The sequence below is a fragment of the Antedon bifida genome, chromosome 6 (assembly GCF_963402885.1).
Source record: "Antedon bifida chromosome 6, ecAntBifi1.1, whole genome shotgun sequence".
In the NCBI taxonomy this organism is placed as follows: domain Eukaryota; kingdom Metazoa; phylum Echinodermata; class Crinoidea; order Comatulida; family Antedonidae; genus Antedon; species Antedon bifida.
This window is the reverse complement of record NC_136231.1, coordinates 2,365,406-2,390,146: the sequence shown is the minus strand read 5'-3', so window position 1 is coordinate 2,390,146 and position 24,741 is coordinate 2,365,406. Positions and strand designations below refer to the sequence as shown.

Here is a 24,741-nt window from a genome sequence, read left to right as displayed (position 1 = left end):
AAATAATAAATAAATAAAGGCATAAATGGCGCTCCGTAGAGAAGTAGAGAATGCTCCAGTCGTCAGAATGACGCTCTAAATATACCTCCAATGTTTACAAAACACAAATAACGTGAACTTTGCCTGACATCATACTATAATACTATATACAAATTCTTCCTTTCTATTTTCTTAAAACACTGGTTTCAAATACCTATTTAAAAAATATTTTAAATTTACATAATATTATTATTTAGAATTTTATTCATTTTTTTAGTTTTTTTTTAAACTAGATATTATCAAAATTGTAAATACTATTTTATAATCTCGTGAATAAACAATATGTCTGCTTCCTACAGACGATGTTTGAAGTTTCGCTAAGTAATCTTGAACGTAATTTTGAGCTTCAAAATGTCAAAAACATATTTGAAGCTCCTGGTAGAAAAATAATAGTTTTTCTGTCTGTTGATGGACATGTTTCTTTTAACATCAAAATCGCAAATTGTGATAAACTTTCTGGAATTGACAGGTAGGCCTAACCCAGCTTGCGTGTTGGTTTTTTAACCGGCAAGTGGACGCCGAGTCAACTATCCTCCTAGGCCTAGGCCGGTACAGGCATAATGGCCTAGGCTAGGCCTATACATTATTTATTAATGAATTTTAACAAATAAATCATGAGTAGGGCCTATCAACTTACAGACCCAATGATGACCCATAATGACCCAAAAATCCCTACATAGATAGACGTTCCCAGTGGCAGTAACCTATTGGTATTAAAGCATTAATAATTATTTTTGTTTGTATTTGTATTTTCAGTTTCTCTTGGAGTCGTGATTACAATCATCTGGAGGAATGCTTGGGATTCCGAACGTATAATTCCAAGTTAAAATGTATAAATGAATGGAGCATTCAACTGTCAGAGGAAGGAGGAGTTGTTAATCAAGAAGGAAAATGGCTATTAGTCGAAGCGCTCACCAATATTAAAGAGAAATATAATGGTAAAAAACACAGCCAACCGATTAATACTACCGAGTAGTAACCTAACCCTTAACCTAACCTTACATGGTACAGGCACCACATGTGATATAAATGACATGCTGTATTTCCAAACATTCCTATGATACTTCGGAAATAGATAGTATGTGGAGATACAGCGCTGAGAGTCAGGTGTGAAAATTGTCTGTAGTAACTTTTAATTAAAACTATTGAATATGTTGTTTTTGCAGATCTTCCAAGTAACCCATCAATTTGTATTCTTCAACTCAACGGCGATCCAGTTCTTTTAATCCAGGATGTTGTAGTGACATTGAAGTTGAACTCTTCCGGCGCAGTTGACATCACCAGAAGCTTCCAAGTAAAAGAGTTTTCATCAAATGAGTCAAATGTTGCTGATTCTATTGTCCAGAAAGATTTCCTCTTTATTCTTGAAGAAAGCGGAATAATCTGTATCCTTATGTATTGTATTTGAAAGTAGCTATTGGCACAGTCAACTGTTTTCTAAATAACAGAGTCAACTGTTCTAATAGCACAGTTGACTATGCATATTTTTTTTTTCCATCAGAATTTTTTTTTCTCTTTTCTATTGGAATGGTTGACATTCTTTTTCAGGCATTATTGAAATAATAATAATAGATAGATTTATATAGTGCAAATAAACGATGTCTCTATGCTGTCTCTATATTGAATGTGCCACACTTACTATTGTTTATCGGCATAATTGACTGTGCCAATAGAATAGAATTATACATGCACTTTCAACCATGCCTTCATGGTCTGAAAACTTCAGATTACATGAACGATTAGCCTCATTCATTGTATTTGTTTAATGTAATAAAGAAATGTTACACTTTGTATATGACGCACCAGTTTGAAATGAAGATCTTTGTTTTTTCATAAATAACTGTTTATTTTCTTTAATGTTTCGATTTCAGCTATATATTCACTAACACAGGGTCGTCATATTGCAGTTGTAAAGTTGATTGACTATTGGAAGTTAGTTTACCCAGGAATTGGAGTTCTCTCACAACACTGCAAAGCAACCCACCTAGCCATTTCGTCCAATCTACAGCATCTTCTCATTTACTTCACTGGTACCAAATTTTCACTTCATCATGTTTACTTGGATGATTACTTTCAGCATTTTCCAAATCACATACATTCTATACATGAAGTTGCTTCGTTTATTCCAGAGGAGGATGCGGATGAAGATGATTTTGACTTTCACAGAATGTCAAAATCTACCAGCAGAGGGTGGAAAAGTCAGGTTGAAAGACTCAACAGCAAGTTGCAGGTCAAAGGTGAAATCAAAGGCGTTGGAACGTCGCCATTATGCAATACTTCTCATCATTGGTTTGATACTTCAAAGTGCAATTACAAAGATGAATTCAATACTCAGTTAAAGGAGAAAAATGTAAAAATATCTGGATTTAATAAGAAAATATTTCAAAGACAAACATCTGACAGACAAGATAATTCAACAAGAAGAAGACACTCATCAAGTTCCTCACAAGACTCTGACTCAATTCCTAATAAAGATTCCAGACATGGGTCTTTCATTTTGAAAATACCAAAAGCATGTCGACATTCTGAACTGCAGAAGTTGTCAGCTGCTATAGAAACTACAATGTTATGGTTTAAGGGTAAAGGTCATGGAATGATGTTGCTTGTTGACCTTCAAACTAATAAACAACAGTGCATAAGGTAGGCACCTTCTTTCAAGTTTAGTGACCGAACTGTTCAGAAAGCGTGCCGCAAACCATAGCCATATCGGCACATCTTCAAGTCACTTCTCGACTTGATTCCTAGTTCTGGTGGTAGAACAAGTCTGATTGAAAAACACAAATTTTGCGACATGCATATTTTTTTATTTTTATGATTAAAAAATAGATAATAGTTCTTATTGTAAATATAAATATTGACTGATTGATGATTTTAAATGAAAATGTAAGAAGTGATTGAAGTAATGTTTTAGGTTTAGACCTAATATTATAACATTTAATAAAACAATAATCTATCTATATTCAGTTTTTCAGAACCTACATTTGTATCTACACCATGTTTAGATGGACAGAGCCCATTGTTGATTACGTCAGATAATATATCAGCTATTGCTGTAGGTGTGGACCAAGAATATCTTATCAACAAGGTATAAACCAATTTCATTGCAGCATTGGTCCCTATCAGAAGGCATAGAACAACATAAGTCATTGAGACTATGCCTGCAACCTTACCTGCCATGTGATAATATCTATCCCAACATTTCAAAGTATTATATGAGCCTCGGTCATGGTCTGTATGATTCTGGTACTTTGTCAGATAATGGATGTCTCAATGGATTGGAAGGAAACTTATAAACACCCAACCTACATTGATAGTAAAATTTGAGACACCCCTTTGAAACAAGGGGTAATAAACTAATATATATTTGGCCAACCCTTATTCAGAGAGTACACCACTATTCATTTTTTTTTTTATTCTACTTATTTTTTTTTTCTTTAGGTTATGACATACGAGAGTGCTACATTAGCTGAGAGGCTTTGCCAAAGTAACAACTGGGCTCACTGTTCAATCCCAATACATGCATTAGAGGTAGGCCTTAAGCATAGACAACTGGACACTATAGCATTCTTCCTTAAATGCAGAGAAGGTGGTTAGTTGATTGTTTCTTTTTTTTATCATCTTTTAACTTTCCTTTACTTTTAATCCTTTATCTTCTTTAGCTATGAGCATTTATTGATACTTGACTACCATCTTCTCTAATGGTTTTCTAAAGTGTTTTACCATAAGCTTGCTTAATACTTAACTCAACACTTTCTCATCTCTGATTTTTCAAAATCAACTTTTTTTGGATAGATCATTTACCATTTTCCTTCAACAGTAAATTCCAGAAATTAGCAGTATGTTTAATAATCAATCAATAATCAATAATAAATTTATTTCTCAAATAAAAACAAAATACAGTTTACATTTTCTAAAATAATAGATAATAATGTTTAATATGGTATTTAAAAAAACTTGAATTTTACCCCTGCCACAATAATGTAAATATATCTTTTTCTTTAGTTTTCAGTCATGAAGTTGAAAGTGAACAAAGTATCAACACTGATACTGAGGAATTATGGGATGCTCTTGGTCTGTTACTAGCATCAATTCGAGAAAATATGAGTGAATCACAATCTAAACAATACTCTGATCAGCTTGTTCATTTAACTTTGACCTTTGTAAACCGTCTTATTCAAAATACATGGGACACTCAAAAAGCTCTTGAAATGGATGAGGGCATGATTGACAGAGTTCACGAGGTCAAAGCTACATCCCAGAAACTGATGAGATATACATGTGACTTGCGTGGCTTTTTGAAAGATTCGCCGTCTTGGTGTGCTGGGACTAAGAGTGATGTTCTTCCACAAACAGGTATAGCAGATTTATTAGTTTCAATGTTGGATATATCAATGATGAAATTGTATGGTTTACATGGCGTATAAACACTAATTATTATTATCATTATTATTTATTTATTTATGTCATATGCCATTTAAATAATGTAGATTTGTTAAATGTATTTAATAAGAGCAATCAGAAAAGTGCAGATTCCACCAGGAGTAAAAAGAGAAAAAATGGATCAAGAATCGTGATAAAGATCCATCTTGTACTGAAGTTTTGACATATGTCTTAAAATTAATAAGATAATAAAAGATAGTCCAGAATTGTGATCCTGGTTGGTAAAGATCCGTCTTTTAGTTTTGACATTATCCTGCTAACATACAAACACAAACAAATATCTCAGACAAAAATATAACTTCCTAGGTGGATGTAATATTTATTTTTTATTCTAAAATTGTTTTCTTTTAGATGAAGATAAAGAGTTCAAAGGTTATTATTGGTGTCAGGATCAAATAGAGTGTGAAGAACTTAACAACTTCAAGACTATGACCAAAAAAGTTAGAAATTTATTTCTTTTATGAAACGAAAAATTATCAATTGATAATATAATTGTTTTCATATCAATATAAAAATTGAATTGAGAAGTAGAATTGGATGAATTTACCAATATCCATTTAAAAACAAATGAGATCATGCAATCTGTTAAAAAAGGCCTAATATGCATAGTTTTGTGTAAGTTATGAATATATTATGCGTTAAAAACACAATGCAATTTTAGGAAGAGTATCAAATGAGCCCTATAGCCCTTTTACACCGCCGGCAAAAACTTGGAGATGATCCGGAACTGTGCAACCCGGGTTATACCTGGGACGTCGAAATTCAGAAATGTAGGTTTGAAGCACCCGCGTAAGTGTTGTATTCGGCGTCAAGTCAACACGGGACGTACCCGTGTACTCTTTATATTGTCTTTAAAACAGTTGAGAGATTTAATGATCAGACCATTACTAGAGTGTCTCTTAAATTGTTAGAGGGTGATATTTTGATAATATAGAACATAATATACAGTAGAACATTTTTAGCTCGGCGGTGTAAAAGGGGTACTATTACATTTTGAAATCACGCTTACTTTTAATATATTTTCACAGGATGTTGTGGAATCGGCAATTCTTGAATCATGTTTACCTCTCGCACAAGCTTACCTCTACCAAACAATGGATCAGCAGGTTGTTATGGAAACGAATGCATCTAGTAACAGTAGCTCAGACAAGCATAGCGACAACGAATCAGTTACCACTAGCAACAGTATGAACGAACTTATTCAGATTGGCCGATCAATGGTGATAAGATCGTTGATTAATGGTGATTTGAATAAAGCTTCAAGGATTCTTTCAAATATGGTTAGTTTGCCATGCATAGATGCAATAAAATATATTTTATTGATTAGGATTATACAAATAGTATAAAAAGATGTTACAATCTTGATATTTTGGCACTCTTTGATTATGGATCACCACATAGCACCCTCTATACACTTTATGTAACAACAAACTGTGATGTGCCCATATATGGACATGATGATGTCATATCACTACCATATTTGGCCATATCACTACCATATTTGGCCATATCACTACCGTATTTGGGCACAGTTTTGTCAAACTAGTTTGATAGTGTAGGCAGAGCTGTATAAATCTAATACAATAACATAACCCAACTGCATTCACTTTTGGTATCAACTGCCTTCACAATAAAAACCTTCCAATTACATTTCTTTGTAGTGTAGAAATTATTTATCATATTAAAATATCTTAATATTATCAATAATAAATAAAACTTGATACACTGATCATAGAGGTATACCTCCCTGTATTGACATAAGTAAGATAGCATCTTTAAGATTTCTGTCTGTGTTTTACTTTTGTAGGGTTTCAATGTGAAAGTTGAGTTGAAACAGATGTGTATGCAGACTACAAACAGAAGTGTCAGAGATTTTTTGGTGAGTTCCTTTTCAATTATTATGTACTCCAAAGATAAGTGCAATTTTACCTCACAATTACAAGAGATATTAATTTTCTAAATACAGTAATATTTCCGTTTCTATAGGCATAAGGTATTTGTAACATAATTGTTTGAGCAAATTAGAATGTTCATTCAGTTTCAGGTGTAATTTAAACATTGCGTGATCAGTACTGTGTTAATAATTGCCTATTCAAGTTCCCTGTTTAAATAAGCATCTGTGTAAAGCTTCATGTTTTTATTAAAACATAGTTGTATAATTAATACTCTGTGTGAATAATTGCCTAATATGTAAGTTCCTTGTTTGATTAAGCATCCTTCTAAAGTTCAAGTGCTAGTTTTCAAAAGATGTATAACTCTACTTTAATTGCCTGGTTTATTGTTGTTCCACATCTGTAGTTCATATTCAGAGTGGAGTTGTGGCTTGGTGGTTATGATGCTGAAAATTTAAGCAATATAGTTTTAAAAGAAATGTGTAATTACCATCAGTGTGGATATATATGGTTATTCATAGAATATAGGCTGACTGTGTTGACAGTTAAGTTGCTTATCTTTTAATTTAGGGATTAATTTATGTAAAATAGAATCCATTCTTTGGGACACCTATTAAGGGGGCACTAAGGGTTTGGTCCTGAAGGTGTCCCCTAAAAGGTGTTTGGCTATAATTGTATTAGCATACTCTATGTATAAACAGGTAGTTTATCCTCATTTTGCAGATTTGTGAGCTGCAGAAAATGGGTGAATTCAATGCAGAAGAAGAATCAGCAATTGAATTTATAAGACATTTTGAGAAACTTTACCCAAAACATAGTTTTGAGGAGGCCACTCTTAAATCAATTGAAAGACAAACTGAGTAAGTGGTTATTAAATAACTAATCATTTTCCTTTCTCATCATTAAAGCCCTCAGATTTGTTACATGAAAATAACAGTTAAATGCACCTAATCGATTAGCTGTTTGAATGCCATTTTACTGGTTATCGCTGCTACTGGTCATACCCAGCACTTTATATTTCAATTGTTTTATTACTTACCTACAGTAGTTTAATTTGTAAAGTAGTTTTCTGGATTTGGTACAATTTTCTCGTTTTTTCTCCAGACATTGGAAGGAACCAATGGCAGTCATCAGCATATCACTAGAAAGTGGTGATGATGACGAACCACCACAATCTTCACTGGCGGTGGATGCTTCCCTCGAGGACCATGATCACACTCACCTTCCACTGGAGTGTGTCCAACTCTGGGACAAGAAAACTAGAGAAAGGATCTTATTTGAAAGGATCATTCAGCTGGATTCTGCAGGTTGGTATGTGTGTGTGTTGTTTCATTATTAAAATCGCTTTAGTTTAGTTTAAACTAATTTCCATTGAAAATCTAACCCTGTTTTGTAATATTTTAATTTACTATTATTTCCATTTTGTCTTAGTTCCAGATCTCATTCCAGAAGAGCACATCTCTATGGTGTCTGCATGGGAGTTTCTAACATCACGTGCCGATTGGAAACAAATCCAGAATTGGATCAAAGCTAGCTTCCCATTGGCTGAAGACGATACTGCCTTGGAAATGCCTATCAAACATCCACTAGAAACCTGTGTAGCTAACCAGTTGGAACTGACTCCTGATTTCATGAAAGATTGGATTCTAGATGAACTTGCAACGTTAGTAGAATACTTTTTCAGCTATGGCTGGTATTTTAACAAATTCTTGTTTTTTATTCATTCGTTTGTTTGTTCATTATTTTGCTCTGTCTTTCAGTTCATTAATTCATTATTTCTGTTATCATCCATATCAAACAAAAGTAATAAACCATGCAGATTCCATTATACAAAGAAAAAAACTAAACCAAAAAGTATTTTTGTAGACAATCCACTTTGTTTTTGATACACTAACAATTTCTATTTAAATTCTTCGTAGACGTGGAGTATTTAGTTCTAACGAGATCCAGGACTTTGATAAGCTTCTGAAACGCTTGAGTAGAATTTACCGTGTGATATCCCTACCACATCCACTCACTATGGGAAGAATGCAAGTGGACATGACCGACTTCTGTAACCAGTTTGTCTCGTTCTGTGTTAAAAGAAATCTCTGTTCAGTTCTTTATGAATTCCTTGATAATATGGAGTAAGTTTTAATTTTTAATTAAGTAGTAGTTATTTGGTACATGGTGGTTATCTCTTTAAAGCTTGAGTGGCCAAGCGGTTAAGGCAGGGGTGTCGCAAGCCATAGTCCGACAATTTACACATGTTTAAGGCTCTCCTCGACCATCGTTCAGGTGGTACTGTAGAACAAGTCTTATATGATAAGGACTTAAACTGGTGGTCCAGTGTACACTTCTGGCTTGTGTGCACTTTAAAGAACCCAGTGTATTTTTCAGAATAGGAGGGGTTACACCAGTGTTCTAGTCTCAACTGTCATTGTGGAAAATCGATTGAACACCGTTTAATGGCAACTGTAGGCCTGTGACATGAATTTTGTATCGTCCACGCCTGTCCGCAATTCAACCCGGTTCATATGTTATTCCCATACATTTTACATTTTGCCACAATATGATTTACATATGATTTCATATCACTACCATATTTCTTTTGTCAAACTAGTTTATATAGACCATTACCATTATTTGATCATGCTTTTTACAGTCTTTGCCTAACAGCTGATGATGTCACAGAATTAGATTTACCCATTGAGGAATGCCCATGGCTACATATGATGCTGCACTTCAGATGGGTTGGGAAATATCTATCAGGTAGGTCATAGTTCAACATAATTTAATTATTGGTTGTTGAATATATTACTACCAATATTACTGATACAAAAAATGAACAAAAATATGTTCTGAATAAATGTATTTGATTTTGAAAAAGAAAAGCTGTACTAGTTTAAAAATTAAGGTGCCTCAGTGATTTAACATATTATATGATCAATACTACTACTACTACTACTACTACAAGATTCTCATCTTTCTGGGATCTGCCTTCGTCCATTTTCTAAATTATCTCATGCCATTTTTGTTTTTGTTACTTTTTGTCTTTTGGACGTTAATAAATGTTCTTTGAATTGAATTGTGTATTAGTTTGGGTTTAGTTTAAGGTCCTCTAATGGAAACATACAATTCCCATCAGAATTTAACAGCATGCACATGAAAAAAATAAACACAAATAGGTATCCACATTTTTATTTTTGCTTCACTACAGATCCAAGTTACATGTTTCAAACTAGTCTTGCATGCTCCAGAGTGTTCCTGTCATCATTCCAACCAAGTGTTATGTCATTACTTGAAGCTGATAGGCCATTGGCTGCCATGGCAACTCTAATGTATGCTCCTGGTACACTTGAACAGGTAACCAAGTTCATTCAGAAATTGAATTTATGACTACCATATTTGGGCATATCACTACCATATTTGGGCAGATCACACTAGTTTGATAGTGTAGACATAGCTTTGGATACCTACTCTGGTTACTTGCTCCCATTTTGCCATTAGTGTTTCTGAACTCGCAGTTACCCATCTGCAGTCTAGTGTCAAATATGGCATACATTAATTAACATGTTGAGGTAGCTGAAGAACAATGTCAATACATTGCTCTCCATACTTTGACATGCTTACATTTTAAAAACTAATTGATTATTTACATATGAGATTTATTAATGCATGATTAAGAACATTTGTGGACCGTACCATTTATGTATGGGTTGTTAAATGAATGTTTATATTCTTCAAGCTATATTTTTTGTAGAATAGGTTACTGCCCCTTGAATAGTTAACACATGATGGTTTTTTTTTAAGTTCATTCAGAAAACTTTTAAATTATTAGGATTTATAATTGTTATATTAATGTACATCATATATGGTGCATTATGTAAAGTTGGTGCATGGACGAACTTGCCTATTCTTTACCATTGTATAATTTTATACCACCAACTAACTAGCTAGGCAAAGTTTGACAGCCATTACAATGCCAATTATGATTTTCATCTGTCACAAGTCTGTAGGACATTAGAAATTGTATTCATTATTTCTAATATCTATTAATTATATCTATTGATTTCACAGGCAATGACTGGTCCTGTGTGCGCAGATGAATCTCTCTGGAAAGTAGATGCTAAAGTTTTAGAGAATTCACTTAAGCCTTACCGCACTCTCCATTCCACTCTGTTTCCAAATCACGTTGATGGTGTTCCTGTACAAGATGTGTCTGTCTATGATTTACTTCAGGTGAGTTTGTCTTTACTAATAATACAGTATGAATTTAAACTTTCCTAAAATATTAATGACCAGTAAAACACAATGTAAATGTTATTTTTTATTATCAACAATTTATTGTACTCAAATAGAAGTGTCTACCTATAGTTTTTCACAACACGCCAGCTGTGCAGAATGACTGTTAGACTCAATAGCTGGATGTTTATGATTGTTTATTTTATGTATTTGTTTCTCAAAGCAACACAATGTTTTATGTATATTATATGTAAATGAAAGTAATAATAAAATTATGTTTCTACTGATGAAACATGATTGAATAATTATTAATGATGTTTTTTAGTGTTTGGTTTGCTATCATATTTGTTTTATCAATCATCTTGATCAGTGCTACCTGCTGCGTCTCATACATTAATTGTTTCTCAATATTCTGTACTTCCTGATATCTATTAATTGTTGTTAAAGCATATCCTTTAGGTGTGTTTGATTACTATATTGGTTATTAACCATGCTGGCACTGTAGTTATAACATGAGTTTAAAATAAATTTGCTAACAAAATGATTACTGTATTTTTCAACATAAGAAGTGATTTTAGTTAAATGTTACCATTTATTTTGTCTTTTTTATAAGGAAATAATTACTTAGTTCAATGTTTTATTTCGGAAAGTGAATAGCTTTATTAAAACACTACAAACAATTTTGCAAGTTAAAATTTTTATTTTTAAAAAATCAATTATATCAGTAATATTATCTGGTACATGAACTTCATAATAAGATAGTAATAGTAACATTTTTAATTGTAAAATATACTTAGCATAACATTATAAACATTTATCATATTTCAACATTATTATTATTTATAATATCATTATTGATTGAACGTTATTGTTCCTTTAGGTTGATCACAACGATACAATTTTTAAATCGTAAAATGAAGAATTCTATTTTATGCCATACACTTCAATATTACAAAAGGAATATAGTATGTCCTGTATGTGTTCAGACATAATTTTTAAAAACATTTAGAAAGTTTTTGTTTGTTGTCATTTAAATATATAAGATTAAGAATACAAATATAAATCAACTACTATTTTGCAAAACAGGATGTAAGTAACATAATCTACTAATTGAATTTGACAATATTCTTCATAATATAAACAAATATTTACATAAAGTTTCAATATGAAGATCTAAAACATACACTTTTTATAGTCAACTATTAAAAATATTTTAGATAATTTTTAAATAAATTAATAATTTAAAAATTGCTCACACAGGCTTACTCTCCTTTTGATGTGTCCAAACTGTTTCTATGGCAATCCACAAACAATGTAGCTATCAGGGAAGAAGGTAAGTTACTTTTATAATTTACATATTTACAAAATTCAAATATAGTGTAGCTTTATAAATATTAGTATTGTCATGGAGCCTTGTCGTGAGCACAGAAGTATCTAGGTCGTTCTATTTATTTTTAAGGTGTGTTTTGTTCTGGAAATAAGGCATTTTAGAGGTACTGTAGCTACAGTACTACTCTACACTACCACTATACATCTCTGCTGTTTTCTTTAATTAAATTTGACATTTGTTTTATATTGATGTCAAAATAAATTATTTACTAACCGTACAATCAATTTATTAAATAGCATATTTAAGGTTTTGTGTTTTAAAATTGTAATATTAAAATAAAGGCTGATGAACTATTATAGATTTTAAAATTAAGGTATACACTTTACAATAAAATGAATTGCATTATAATTATTACATATACATTGATAAATAGATACAATATAATATTTTAAGTTAGATTAACTACTTTTTATCAATTTAAAATAAATAATTGTGGCTCTGTATCAACATCAACAACACGTTATAATGGCTTTAAAAATGTCCATGAACTCTTATTGCATACACAATACAATTGTTGATTTATTATGCTGTATATTATTTATATGGATGCATTTTACAGTTCATTTTTTAAACAGCACCGCCTTGACAAACTAGTTTTAATACTGAAGTATAAAAACACTCAATCAGACAGCAGTTTGTAGTCATGTGAGCATGCAGGTAGATTAAAAGGACTCCAGTAAATGTACCACAAACTCTAAAATTAGCAAACTCAGACAATGTTCTATTTTTAATGATGATGGCCACACTTGTTTTAATAATTATTTTAAATTATCTACATTCTGTAGACTCGGAAACAGTTTTGAGAAGGACACACCTTGAGCAGCATACTGTCTTTATTTACAATAATGCTCTCCCATTGGTACTGACCAACATCACCATAGCAAGGCACAATCTTTACGACCTCTTTGCTCTCAACATCCAATACTGCTGCCATTGTCTGCTCAGCATCGTAAACCACAAGATGTCCTTCATGTGTCATGGTGATGGCCGCTGCCATGTCAAAGCTCTTTTCACAGCAGTTGAATATCTTTAAACATTCTCCCTCCTCATTAAGCTGCTGGACTCGGTTGTTGTAACGATCACAAACGTAGATTAAATCATTGTACAAGCAGACATCCACAGGGGTGTCAAATTGACCCGGTTCTTTGCCTCTTCCACCAAACTCGTTCAGTATCTTGCCATAATAATCCAGAATGTACACCTTATGGCCAACACAGTCTGTTATATAGATACGATTGTTGGTGTCTACTTCTAAACCTATTGGCTTCTTCATAATGTCCATAGTAAATGTACTCTGCAAGTTGCCTGTAGAGTCAAATACCTTGACCGTCTTACAACTTCTGAATAAGATTATGAGGTTGTCGTCTTGATCAATCACAAGGCTTGCATCACCATCCAGATCCATTTCAATTGAACCAATACATTCATGAGCCATGTTGTATTTTTGAATGCGTTTATTCTTTGATGTGTCCGATACGTAAATATTACCGATGCTGTCAATGGCAATGGCGGATGGCCTGTTGAGCTGGTTACTGCAGTTGGTCTGTCCTACTGCTAAGTACTGCTTGACGTTGAGTACTATTGGATTGAAGTCTAGCACTTTCTTATTCATCCCAACGTACAGTTTGTGCTCTCCTAATTCTGTCGGTATGTATCGTATGTTGTACATCTTAGAACTCTCCTGTACAACGTCGCATGTAATTGTTTCTCCATTAGGGCAGTCTAATTCGGCCTGTATTGGTAGATTTGGTTGCATTGGTCTGGCTTTTCTACTAGAATCAACAGCTGTTAATGTCACCTTTGATGGTTTGTTACACACCTGAGGATGCACAGTTGTTTTTAGTTCGCAAGTGGGTATACTAAGAGGACTGTTTTTAACATGCAATCCATCAAGCATCACATGTGCAACATATATTCCAGGATCTTGAGGATCAAACTTTACCTCGTATGAACCATTCATCATATCATAAACACGATGAGGTACATCTGTGGATGTTTTTGGAGCTTTGACAACAATGGTAAGGTTCATTCCTCCTTGCTTGCAGTTTTCTCCCATGTAGTCGACCATTTGTACATTGATTGTACACGGAAAGTCTTCAAATGCTACGGTATCTTCACAATAACTTAAGTATGGAACGGCACAGTTGAACTTGACCTGCCCAATACCATTTAAGAACCCTAATACTCTTTCTTCAGCATTATCTGCCTTGTTGAAACTCATCATGTTTGGTCCAATTACTCGACTACTTAGCGGTGGAACACTAAGATGATTCATTACATCAACCATTCTCGTCTTCATTTGTACAATGTCTTTATCATCTGTGTACATTATAACGTTGCTAGCCACGGTTTCTAGTTGCTTAGCACTTTCTTTTAATTGAGAAGCTTTTTGATTTTGAAATTCCACATAGTCTTTCATTTCCTTGGCATATTTACTAACTTCTTTCAGAGCAGCTTGCTCTCTTTCTTTAAGTAAGATATAACCGCTTTCAAAGAACTTCTGTATTTTTTCTGTAGCCTCATTCGTGGTCATTTCAATCTGCTCGATTTCTTTTGACTTATTCTTTTCTAAAGATGTCCATTGCTTGCTGCATACCTTCATGTCACGTATACCACACTGGAACTCTTTCCGGCATTGGTCAGCCTCTCTCTTAAGGTCTACTACATCATGACCATGTGCTGGGGAATGGACTTCGATGCAAGATTTGCAAATTGCTTTTTTACATGAACGCTTTTTGCAGAATGACTGTAACTTCTCTCCATGCTTTGAACAATAGTGGCTGCCATTCAGGATGTTACGTTCACCATTTTCAATTTTTTTTGCTAGATTTTCACAAGAAATGACTTCATGCTCCTCATTGGTCCCATGCTCTTCACTGCAATCCTTGCAGTAGAACATTGAGCAGTCTTTACACCAGACATCCGCCTTATGAATACCGTCACATTTCTGACATTTTGACATATCATTGACAAGGTTATTGATCTTGGTCAATATCTGAGGTAATTTATTTTCTGGTAAACCATTGACGCCTTCTGGTGGCACCTCTTGATGCTTTCCACAGCTACTAAGAGGACACTTGTAGGTATTCTTGTCAGTGGCTGATTTCTCAATGCATTTGTTACAGAAGGAATGGAAACATGACAGATACTTTGGACTGTCGTCAGTTTGATCATACTCCACCTGACATGAACTGCAGTGTATCAGCTGACACTCTTCAATTTTTTGATCCATCATTGCCATTCAGAGATTTCTAAATAAAAAAAAACAATGTTAAAGTCATTATCTTACAATCTATACAAACTGTTACTCTAAATTGGTAATCAATTTAGAATTATAATAATAGAAGACATACAGTATAATATATAAAAAATAATTATAAATTAAGGCTTATCTGATAATGTTTCTAAATAAAACACTTATATTATGATAATATGAATAGATTAATTACCTAAAAAATATTATTAATGTTATCTACTGAAACTATATATAACCTAAATAAACTAAGTATAAAAATAAATAGTTTTTTAATGTTGCTTTATTCATTCAATTATTGCCAAAAAAGGGATAGAATTATATTAGAACTTAGTATTGGTAATTAAAAAATTGATTGCAATGGATTTATAAAATATCTTTGTTTAACAAACAGTTGACTTTGGCTTGCATATCAACCCACACAAACCATTCAAACCTCTTGATTTATATTTAAATGACTATGGTATAAAATATTTGTGCATTTTTTGTCGGTTTAACCTCAACGCACACTACACTAGATCAAGTTTCTGCAAAATGTTCTTACTGTATGTGGATAGAGTATAGTCAAAAATTGTAATTCATTATTCACAATTAAAAACTCATGCACATATTGACATTCTACATATTCCAGATACATTCAAGGATGACTTACAGACTTATTGCATATCAAAATAATGATTTTCTTAGTCTATTACATAAATTAATTAATGGAGGAAGATCTTCAGTTTCATATACTGACAGACTACTGTGATTATAATTTGAATGCTCTCATGGGGCTTTCATCCCTACTGAAGACAGTTGCAATGGTGTGAACATGGTGGTGCTATCACCATTAAATGAGCATATCCAAGATGATATCATCTTATCATTGGCTATGTATGGATCTGACTAGGTCACGACTCCTTCAACCATCCTTTTGACAGGCCTGAGACGTACAAGCACATCGTGGTAGCCCTTGAGTTCTTTTAAGTGCACTCAAGCCAGATGTGTACACCGAACCTCCTGTTTATAGTGCTTAATCCGAGAACCCCTTGTTTGTGCCGTTATTATGGCTATGATAGTTTGCGGCACACTGAATCAGATATTACATAACCATTACTAAAACATAACTCCATCCAAATAAGTATTACTATACAAAACACTAGTCTTTGACACACTTACCTTATGATTGTATTGAATTTTTTATAAAACTGTCTGCATGGAAAATCCCTTACAGTCTTATACTGATAGCTATCTTGATCGGAGTGGGTTAATGGCCTAGTAGTGTATGATAATAGATTGTATGGTTGTATTCAACATTGTTAGTTTCACCCTTATAAACACAATATGTGAGATATTCCATTATTATCTTAAACTTAATTTGAATTGAATTATCATCCAACGTCTAATATTTCCATCATTTGATCACAAAATATAAAGCCTACTTTCAGTAAATTTGTTGTAGAAATAATGTTTTAATAGCTTTAATTCATAAATTATAATTATTTACATGTATAATTAGTTTTTAATAATTGAAACATCCCTATGATATGAATGGAATGCTCTTATTGTAAAATCAAAAGAATAATACGATTTTACTTCCTCATACCATTCACAATACCAGTTGCACTTGAGGTGATATCCCAACAGGAAGTGTCTAAAATCCTCTTAGAAAGATCCTCTTTATCCCTGTCACGGTTAAATATAACTATAGGGCTTTTCTCAAATAGAGCAAAAATGTTGTGGTCAAACCAAAAATCAAGCAAAATATTGGACTGAACTGAACAATTTTCATCTTTGGAAATTTACTGAACATAATAAATATTATTAATGTATAAAAATGTCAATGCATTGCATAATATTTAGAATGATAAATTCATAGGCATAGAAGAAATTTTAAACTGGCCGGTGATTTATTAATTAATTTTGATAAAAATGATGAGATCTGTAAAGTATAAAAAAAAGCTACCCCAACCAAGATTTGAACCCGGAGCCTTCTGCTTGATATTTTGATGTCAAGGATCGTCTTGACCTTACTGTACATCCTCTTGAGTGGTGTACATGATGTTTAGCACATATTCCAGATTTCCAACTTTTTATAATAACTTAATTTTATGAAAATTATAATGTAAAAAATCTAGCAGGACTTTCCCTTTTCAAACAGAAATATTTGAAGTCGAAAGTGATAATGAATATTATAATAAACTTTCATTATGACTGTTAACCTTGAACATATATAACAATATATATATGTTTTAATAACTACTCATTACAAGCTCAAGTGCACTCCATATTTTGTTCGGCTTAAATAGCATAAACCCACTTAAGTAGAATCAAAGTGTTTACTACTATTACAATATTAAGACATCATTTCTGAGATCAAAGTATTTCAACAATCTGCATTTTACATTCTTATAGCTTTAGTTAAGGGAATAAATTCAGTTCAAGGTCAAAGTTGACGCAGAAAAAAATAAAATGTATCACAAAATCAAAAGTATTGTATGCCGATTTGTGAAGGTCAAAATAAAGTTTTCTTAGTATAGTAGATAGTAGATTGAATGAAAAATATACAAAACAATAGGAAGTTCTATACCATTGCGTAGTATACAACTGTTTTTATTGTCATAATCATCATTTGTATTGACGTAAACAAGGTTATAGTGATTTTTGTCTTTTTTAAACAAAAGTTGTCCGCTTTAAAGAATAAAATCATCTGGGATTAATAGGTTGCACAGATTACGGTGGCATTGTGTTATTACAACTTGTACTGACGTAGTTTAACTTTAAACTAATTTGATGATGTAGAAACAAGGTAGAAGGTTATAGGATTCGCTGAAAAATAAAAAAAAATTATAATTTGTGAGCTTAATCCTATTGTGCTTTGACCAGGAACTAACACTATGGAATCAAATTATGCTCATATGAAGAATTTTCTCATCTCTTGAAGATTATTATTTTTATTGTCTCCCTGAAAAAATAATTATAACAAAATTTGTTTTGGAATAGGCCATTTAAATGGTACATTTAATTAGTTCACTTTGACCAAAAAGTGGCAGAAAAAAACAAATTATTTACCTGATAAAACTGTAAAAACAGTCAACCAGAAGCCCATTGTCTGGAAGTCAATCAGGTTTTTGGTTTTTATTTTGTCTTTTTTCAATTTTTTTTGTTAATTGTTTTTGGAATAAAATGAATATTTATTAAAACTACAAATTAAACCTATTAAAAGTTTATTTTATTCAACTTTATTTGTTATGTTTTTTGGGGACAATACATCTGTAAGATTCAATTTTCAGTGCTGATCCTAGGTCCAGGTGACTTATTATTAACCTTATATTTTGAATACCTGGTTCTGAACAAAAATAAAAATCCCTATTGTTCATGACATCATTAACTCTGTGTCCTGGTTAATACAAAATAGATATTATCCTTATAATCGGCTGGAATGACATGAGGCCACTCAGCCTGTGTCCTGGTCATCACAAAATAGATATTATCTTTATAATTGGCTGGAATGATCACTCAGCCTGTGTTCTGGTCGGACTTTTTTTTTCGTACATAAGTTGAGACTCCTTATGTGAAAGATAGCAAAACTACTTCCTAAATATAACTAAACCTAACCCTCTAAATAATTTCTCTCTCACTATAAAGTAAAAAGAAGTTGCTCATGGGATTCGAACCCCATACATGCAAAGTTCATAATCTAATCCATTCGACAGAAAGCGTTTGCATTAGTGAATTGTTGTTAGATCAATTCTTATATCACAACTTATGGATATGACTAATGAATATTAATGTTTATTTTGTAAAGTTTCATGAGGGGTCCCCAACTTATGTACGAAAAGAAATATCGTGTCCTGGTCATATCATCAGAAAATAGATCATGGATTAACTTCTGTTTAAGTTTAACATTAATCTTCTCTTTAGAAATTGAAAGAAACATACAATATATTTTTATTGAGGTATTTTACAGATTTATTTTTACTTTTTTGGTAAATAAACATAATGTCATGCGGATTCTTGGAAAAAAAAAAAAAAAATATCCCGATATTTCTGGTTGTGGTATTTTGTTGATTTCCTGTTGAATAATTAGCAATCATTTGCTGTTTGTTAAACAAATGAAGGTTTAGCTTTATAGACAATACAAATTCCAACTACAATAGGTAATTGTAACATTGTTAAAACTTTAACCTAGATTACTGATTCATTGATTGTTTAAATGCATTAGTAGAAAAAAGGGGAAAGAAAGTTTCCTTAAAAACTGAATAATCATTTATTAACCTTGGTATACTTTCAACACATGTCACGTACATGGATAGAAAACAGAATATGAGGGGAGGAACAGTGTTAAATATGTATTCCACTTTATGTACAGCACACTGAGAGCTTGCTTTGCCTGCAAAATGGAAAAAAAGCAGTGAGCTTTCCCAATTTATATTGTAACATATATTATGTATCTTCTTTGTCGAAATAAATGTGAATATGAATGAATGCACTCTAAGGATTAACTGTAACTTCCTAAAAAACAAGACTCTACAAAAAAAAAATTGGAAATTCTTCCAAAACTATTTTTAAAACATTTTTCTGTAAAAGGTCACAAATTTATTATAAATCTGCGTTTCAAAACTTTAGGAGAACTAACCATTATAGACTAGTCCAACGGTATTGGGAGAGTTTGTGCTACAATTATAAAATTATTAGTAACAATTGTTAATTAATTGTTTGTAAAAGAGAGGGCCTCTTCAAGTCAGCTATACTACAGCTGTTAGAGCTACCCTTGTAAAACAAAGTTGAATAAATAAAATAAATAAATAAAAATCTCTATCTATTTTATCTACAGATCAAAGATATGAAATGCCACAATTCTCAGATTCTGATCTGGTATCAAAGTATGGACACAAAGAAGATCTTGATTTTACATATTACTTGAAGCAAGGCCGTCCAAGTTTTGCTTTTACTTCGTTTGTGGAACATCAGATTGAGCTTGGGGGTACTAGTAAGAAAAGGTAAAAGTTTAAAAAATATAAAATTATATAGAGATCATATAGAATGAACTCAGTATAACTCAAAGAAGATTAAAATAGACATTCTCATCATGGAATAAATGCTTTTTTGTTATTCCTTTAGGATAAGCCAAGCTCAGGCAAAAGCATGCCTTATAGCACTGAGACTATTTGCTAACCAAGGCATTGCTAGTGCTTGTGTTGCCTTCATTGAGATGTTGGGCAGGGATAGTACCAGGCTTAGGGTGGACTTACAGACAGCAAACACAATATACAACTTCCAGCAAAAAGAAGAAGAATGGAGAAAGCAAGATAAACAGCATTGGCAAGAGTGGCTATTAAATGCTGAAAAGAAAATTGGTAAATATTAATATTTATTTAATCATCATGTCATAGAGAAAGTGAAGTGAAAAATCTTCAAAAACACAAACTTGCACTTGCAAAATTAAATTGCATAATAACGTTGGAAAGTCCAGATATTTAAAAAGAAACTTTTTTCCATGTTTTTTCGTAAATGTGTCATCACAATCAGAAATAGTTGAACAATAATATACTGATCCATAGTGAAATTGAATGATGTTGGAGCTATTTTACTTTCCTATTTAAAATCCTGGTTCAATTCCTGTCAGGATTTGGTTCTTACTTTTGCAGACAACTTCCTGAAACTCTTGGTTAAACAATGGTCAGGATGTTGTTAACCTAAAAAAAAAATAATAATAAATAATAGTTCAATACAGGACATTGGCTAAGTACTAATGCTGCTTTCATTAGAACTTGTGAAAACTGATTTCACAACTTTTCCTAAAACACAAAAACACCAGACAAATGCATTCATGTGGTAAATCAGTGTGAACTCGCTCCAAAATGATCCAGCACCAACCGCCATGATTCCAAAGTGAAAATCATGTGATTGTAAATCACATAAGAAATAGATTTTTATCTGAAATGATATTGCTTAGGTCTAAATACTATTAGTTACACCCTGCTTGTTCACGGAATACAGGAAATATCTACATTCTGATTCCATATTCCATTCGGCCTCATGGAATATGGAACCAGAACGTAGATATTTCCCGTATTTTATCTCTTAGTGTACGTGAATTCTGTAATCCGATTGGTCAATATGTATGGAAGATAATCCCTGGCATGTTTACCACTAATATTTAATAACATCTGAACAGATATTACTGCACAACAGAATCTGTTCAGATGTTAAGAGGTTGAATTATAGTACTTGCTTTGTTTGTTTGTTTCAATTTCAAGTTATCATTCTGAAAATGTTGGTGTACATAGGTATATACTTACATAACATGTCTATTGAAATTTAAGAAAATCGGTTCATTAATAACTTCACAAATAAAAAAAAAGACAAATTTATATTCTTTTAACATTGGCTGAAATATCAACATGCGCCCTCTGTGGTAATATTTTGCCAAGTATTTTCATTGTTGAAAAAGTGTTTGGAGTGTTGTAAATTTTTTCTACTAATTGAGTGTATTCTTTTTCACAACAAGAAAACAAATTTCATACTGTACTATTTTGGTTTGTATGACAATAAAAGATCTGTATCTGTATCTGTAAGTACTTCACTCAGTTTCTGAGTGCTTTCATTGACTTGGTGGTAAATGGTCTTTTCAGTCTAGTATTTCTATTGTTATTTATAGCTGGAAATTTGCTGTGCGCATTTAGAAAGCATGGAAAACGCAGCAGTGAATTATTAATAAGGTTGTTGGAGTCGGCCATTTCCAATAAACTGGTGAAAATAAACAATAGGTAAGTATTATATGAGTGGTGAAAATGACAAGTAACTTAAAATAGAATTTAATAATTCAATGATTATTAGAAAATAATTCTACAATAACTATAACCAATATATTATTGTTCTATTAAAACATCAAAATAAAACCATTTCTTTATTCTCATAACCACAAACATGAACTTTGGTTTCCCAATTCTTAAAAAAACATAACTCATGTACAGTGCATGGTTAACATATTTATAGATAAAAAACACTGAAACCACATAAATCATATGACATACATACAGTAACAAAAAAAACAATTATCGTTTGTTCGTTTGATGCATGGGTGGTGTGTGTCTAAATAAAAAAGTAAATATACTGTATATAAACTATAATGAATTAATGAATAAATAAAATAAATACTTACAATTAAATAGATTACCATTGCAGTACTGTACATGAATTTAATCAACTTCATGTTGAGAGGAACTTATTTTAAATAATAAGTAATTTTAATCTTTTAGTCACTTTTTATCAGAGAATTTTTTTTTTGTATAATTTTTTTCTGTGTAATTTTTTGTTTTATTGTTCTATTTTTTTTCTATTTTTCTATATATGATATGCCATTTTTCAAAACAAATTTCTGTTACTAGATAGATACTAGGTACTATGACTTCGGTCTGGTCTTGTATTATTCTATTTTTACTTTTGCCTATATATACTGTACTTCATCAGTGTTTCTATATGATTACTGGTTCGGACCAGGAATACCAGTTGACCATACTAATTTAATGTTACTTTTGTTTTGCTTAGTTACTCGTTGGAAGCAGCAAGAGAATGGGATGTTGCTGTTATGTTCTGCAGGTTCCATCGGCTACCTCTTACTGATGTCTACCTACGTGATTGCGCTAAACACGATGAATGGTTATGTTTCACAGTTTTTGCACAGCAACACCAGTACCCTAAGGAACATGTTAGTAAATTCAAACATTATATTTAGCTATACTTTTTACTTGTTTTTCTAGTACTCTTCTCTCCATTGTTTTTACAGTTAAGCATGTATGATATTTCTAAACATTGCATAAACCTGAATTGTCATCTTCCATGTTAAGAATTCAATATCCAAAATTCTTGTTAGAACTGTCTACCATTACAGTCTGTCTCAAGTCTCAGTCTCAAGTCTGTGTCTTCACCTTCCATAAGAATCCAATATGCAATCTGCTTGTCAGACCCCCTTCTGTCTAACATTACAGTTGTATATATGGCATTTCTAGACATTGCAGCATTTAAAATACGAAAAGATTGATTTTTTAAAATGTTGTAATCTGATTGGTCAAAAGTTGGTTGTATATAAACAACATTAGTGCAATATCAATGTGTTATGTAATAGAAGATTTCACTGCTGTTTGGTTGTATTCTTGAGACTACTCTAATCCTTCATAACTAAACAAATTCAAGTAAAAACGTAAAATAAGAATTAACAGATTTATTCACAAAAGAAATTCTAAACTGTAATTATGTTTTAGTTTCTTTTAAAATTTATAACATTGTTTATTTTTTTTTATTTATTAGGTTCTTGAACTAGTTCAGACATTTAAAAGTACTAGTCTTACAGAACATCTATCGCTTGCATTTGAAAACCCAGTCTATGGGTCGTCCTTCCCACCGACAGGGCAGCATGGGTATACTACACAATCAAGTATTACGAAGAAGAAGTCAATAGTTCGTGATCACAGAACTACTTATTTGTTTAAGGTTGGATTTGATAGTGGGAAAAATGGTGGTAAGTTCAGTTTTATTTTATGATTTATTGAATGGTGTATTCCTGCAATAAAATATTCTACAGCTAGACAGAAAATTATCCTTTGTTTGTGTCCCTAATAATTTTTTCCTTCAAATTTTACAGGCGAAGAAGATAGTACAGATGAAGATGAAGAAGCAGATAATTTTGATGATGAGTATCAGCACATGTCAGAACATTCTGAATCTCAATTTCAGGGTGAGATATCCTCCGAATTTGTTAAAACATTGTAGTCGGGTATAGGATGACTACTGTTTTTGAACGTTTAAACAGGATAATATTTATTTATTTAACATCTTTATACAAGACTACACAATCAGGTAAAAGAAAACCTGTTTGGTATTGGTGTCCTGTCTTAAATACAAAATAAATCAGGAAAAACAAAATTTAGTTTGTGAAAAAAAATAAGATTGATATCTAGCTTTGAATGAAGCAATTGTTGGGGAATATTTAATTTCAGTTGGTAGGTTATTCCATATTTATGCACCTGCAACTTTGAACGATGAGTTCATCTTACTAGTGGTATAGTAGAGTATTGTTATATTTAGTTATTATTGTTATACAGTGCCTTGTGTACATACAGTGAATGTTCATTAAGAAAGAGTAGAGGACTGTCTTCTTGTGTGATGCTCTGTGTAGGCACCTGTCCTGCTGGCTATGGATCCATAGAGGGCCTTTATAATCTTAATTTTCTCTGTTTCCAGTAATCTTGAGGTTGATTATGGTAACCATGAGGTTGATTACGTTACTTACGTTTACATGTACAACTTTTTGTTTTTTAGATCTTGTGTTGGAGAATGTGCCAAGTGACCTATTTGGTGTCATTCTAGCCTGCCAGTCCAGCCCTCATCCAGCCAAGATGTTACTTGCTTATTCTGCCATCTTTAAACAACCTTCACTAGCAGTGTTGTCTGCTTGCTTCCCTGTAGGTGGCTGTATACCTTTTATTTATAGGTCTTCACTTTTTTTTTTATCAATT

General features: G+C 32.2%; 2 protein-coding genes across 2 annotated transcripts in view; both read left to right on the top strand.

The window, feature by feature from the left end:
- The first annotated feature begins 341 nt into the window (after window positions 1-341).
- Window positions 342-4,463, top strand: LOC144844975 (uncharacterized). The gene is made up of 7 exons (XM_078702091.1): window positions 342-508; window positions 796-977; window positions 1,206-1,424; window positions 1,911-2,679; window positions 3,004-3,124; window positions 3,478-3,628; window positions 4,042-4,463. Exons 1-7 carry the CDS (start codon window positions 342-344, stop codon window positions 4,461-4,463), a joined length of 2,031 nt encoding a protein of 676 aa, XP_078558217.1.
- A 381-nt stretch (window positions 4,464-4,844) lies between these two features.
- Window positions 4,845-24,741, top strand: part of LOC144844513 (spatacsin-like) — a 31,913-nt gene continuing 12,016 nt past the window's right edge. Inside the window, exons 1-18 of the mRNA XM_078701452.1 lie at window positions 4,845-4,919; window positions 5,508-5,759; window positions 6,287-6,358; window positions 7,095-7,231; window positions 7,476-7,678; window positions 7,803-8,034; window positions 8,291-8,497; window positions 9,016-9,122; window positions 9,571-9,716; window positions 10,431-10,592; window positions 11,856-11,928; window positions 20,058-20,223; window positions 20,345-20,580; window positions 21,885-21,993; window positions 22,775-22,934; window positions 23,534-23,744; window positions 23,868-23,960; window positions 24,545-24,687. Coding sequence (XP_078557578.1) covers window positions 4,908-4,919; window positions 5,508-5,759; window positions 6,287-6,358; window positions 7,095-7,231; window positions 7,476-7,678; window positions 7,803-8,034; window positions 8,291-8,497; window positions 9,016-9,122; window positions 9,571-9,716; window positions 10,431-10,592; window positions 11,856-11,928; window positions 20,058-20,223; window positions 20,345-20,580; window positions 21,885-21,993; window positions 22,775-22,934; window positions 23,534-23,744; window positions 23,868-23,960; window positions 24,545-24,687 — 2,721 coding nt within the window. The 5' untranslated portion in view covers window positions 4,845-4,907. The remainder of the gene's footprint in view (window positions 4,920-5,507; window positions 5,760-6,286; window positions 6,359-7,094; window positions 7,232-7,475; window positions 7,679-7,802; window positions 8,035-8,290; window positions 8,498-9,015; window positions 9,123-9,570; window positions 9,717-10,430; window positions 10,593-11,855; window positions 11,929-20,057; window positions 20,224-20,344; window positions 20,581-21,884; window positions 21,994-22,774; window positions 22,935-23,533; window positions 23,745-23,867; window positions 23,961-24,544; window positions 24,688-24,741) is intronic.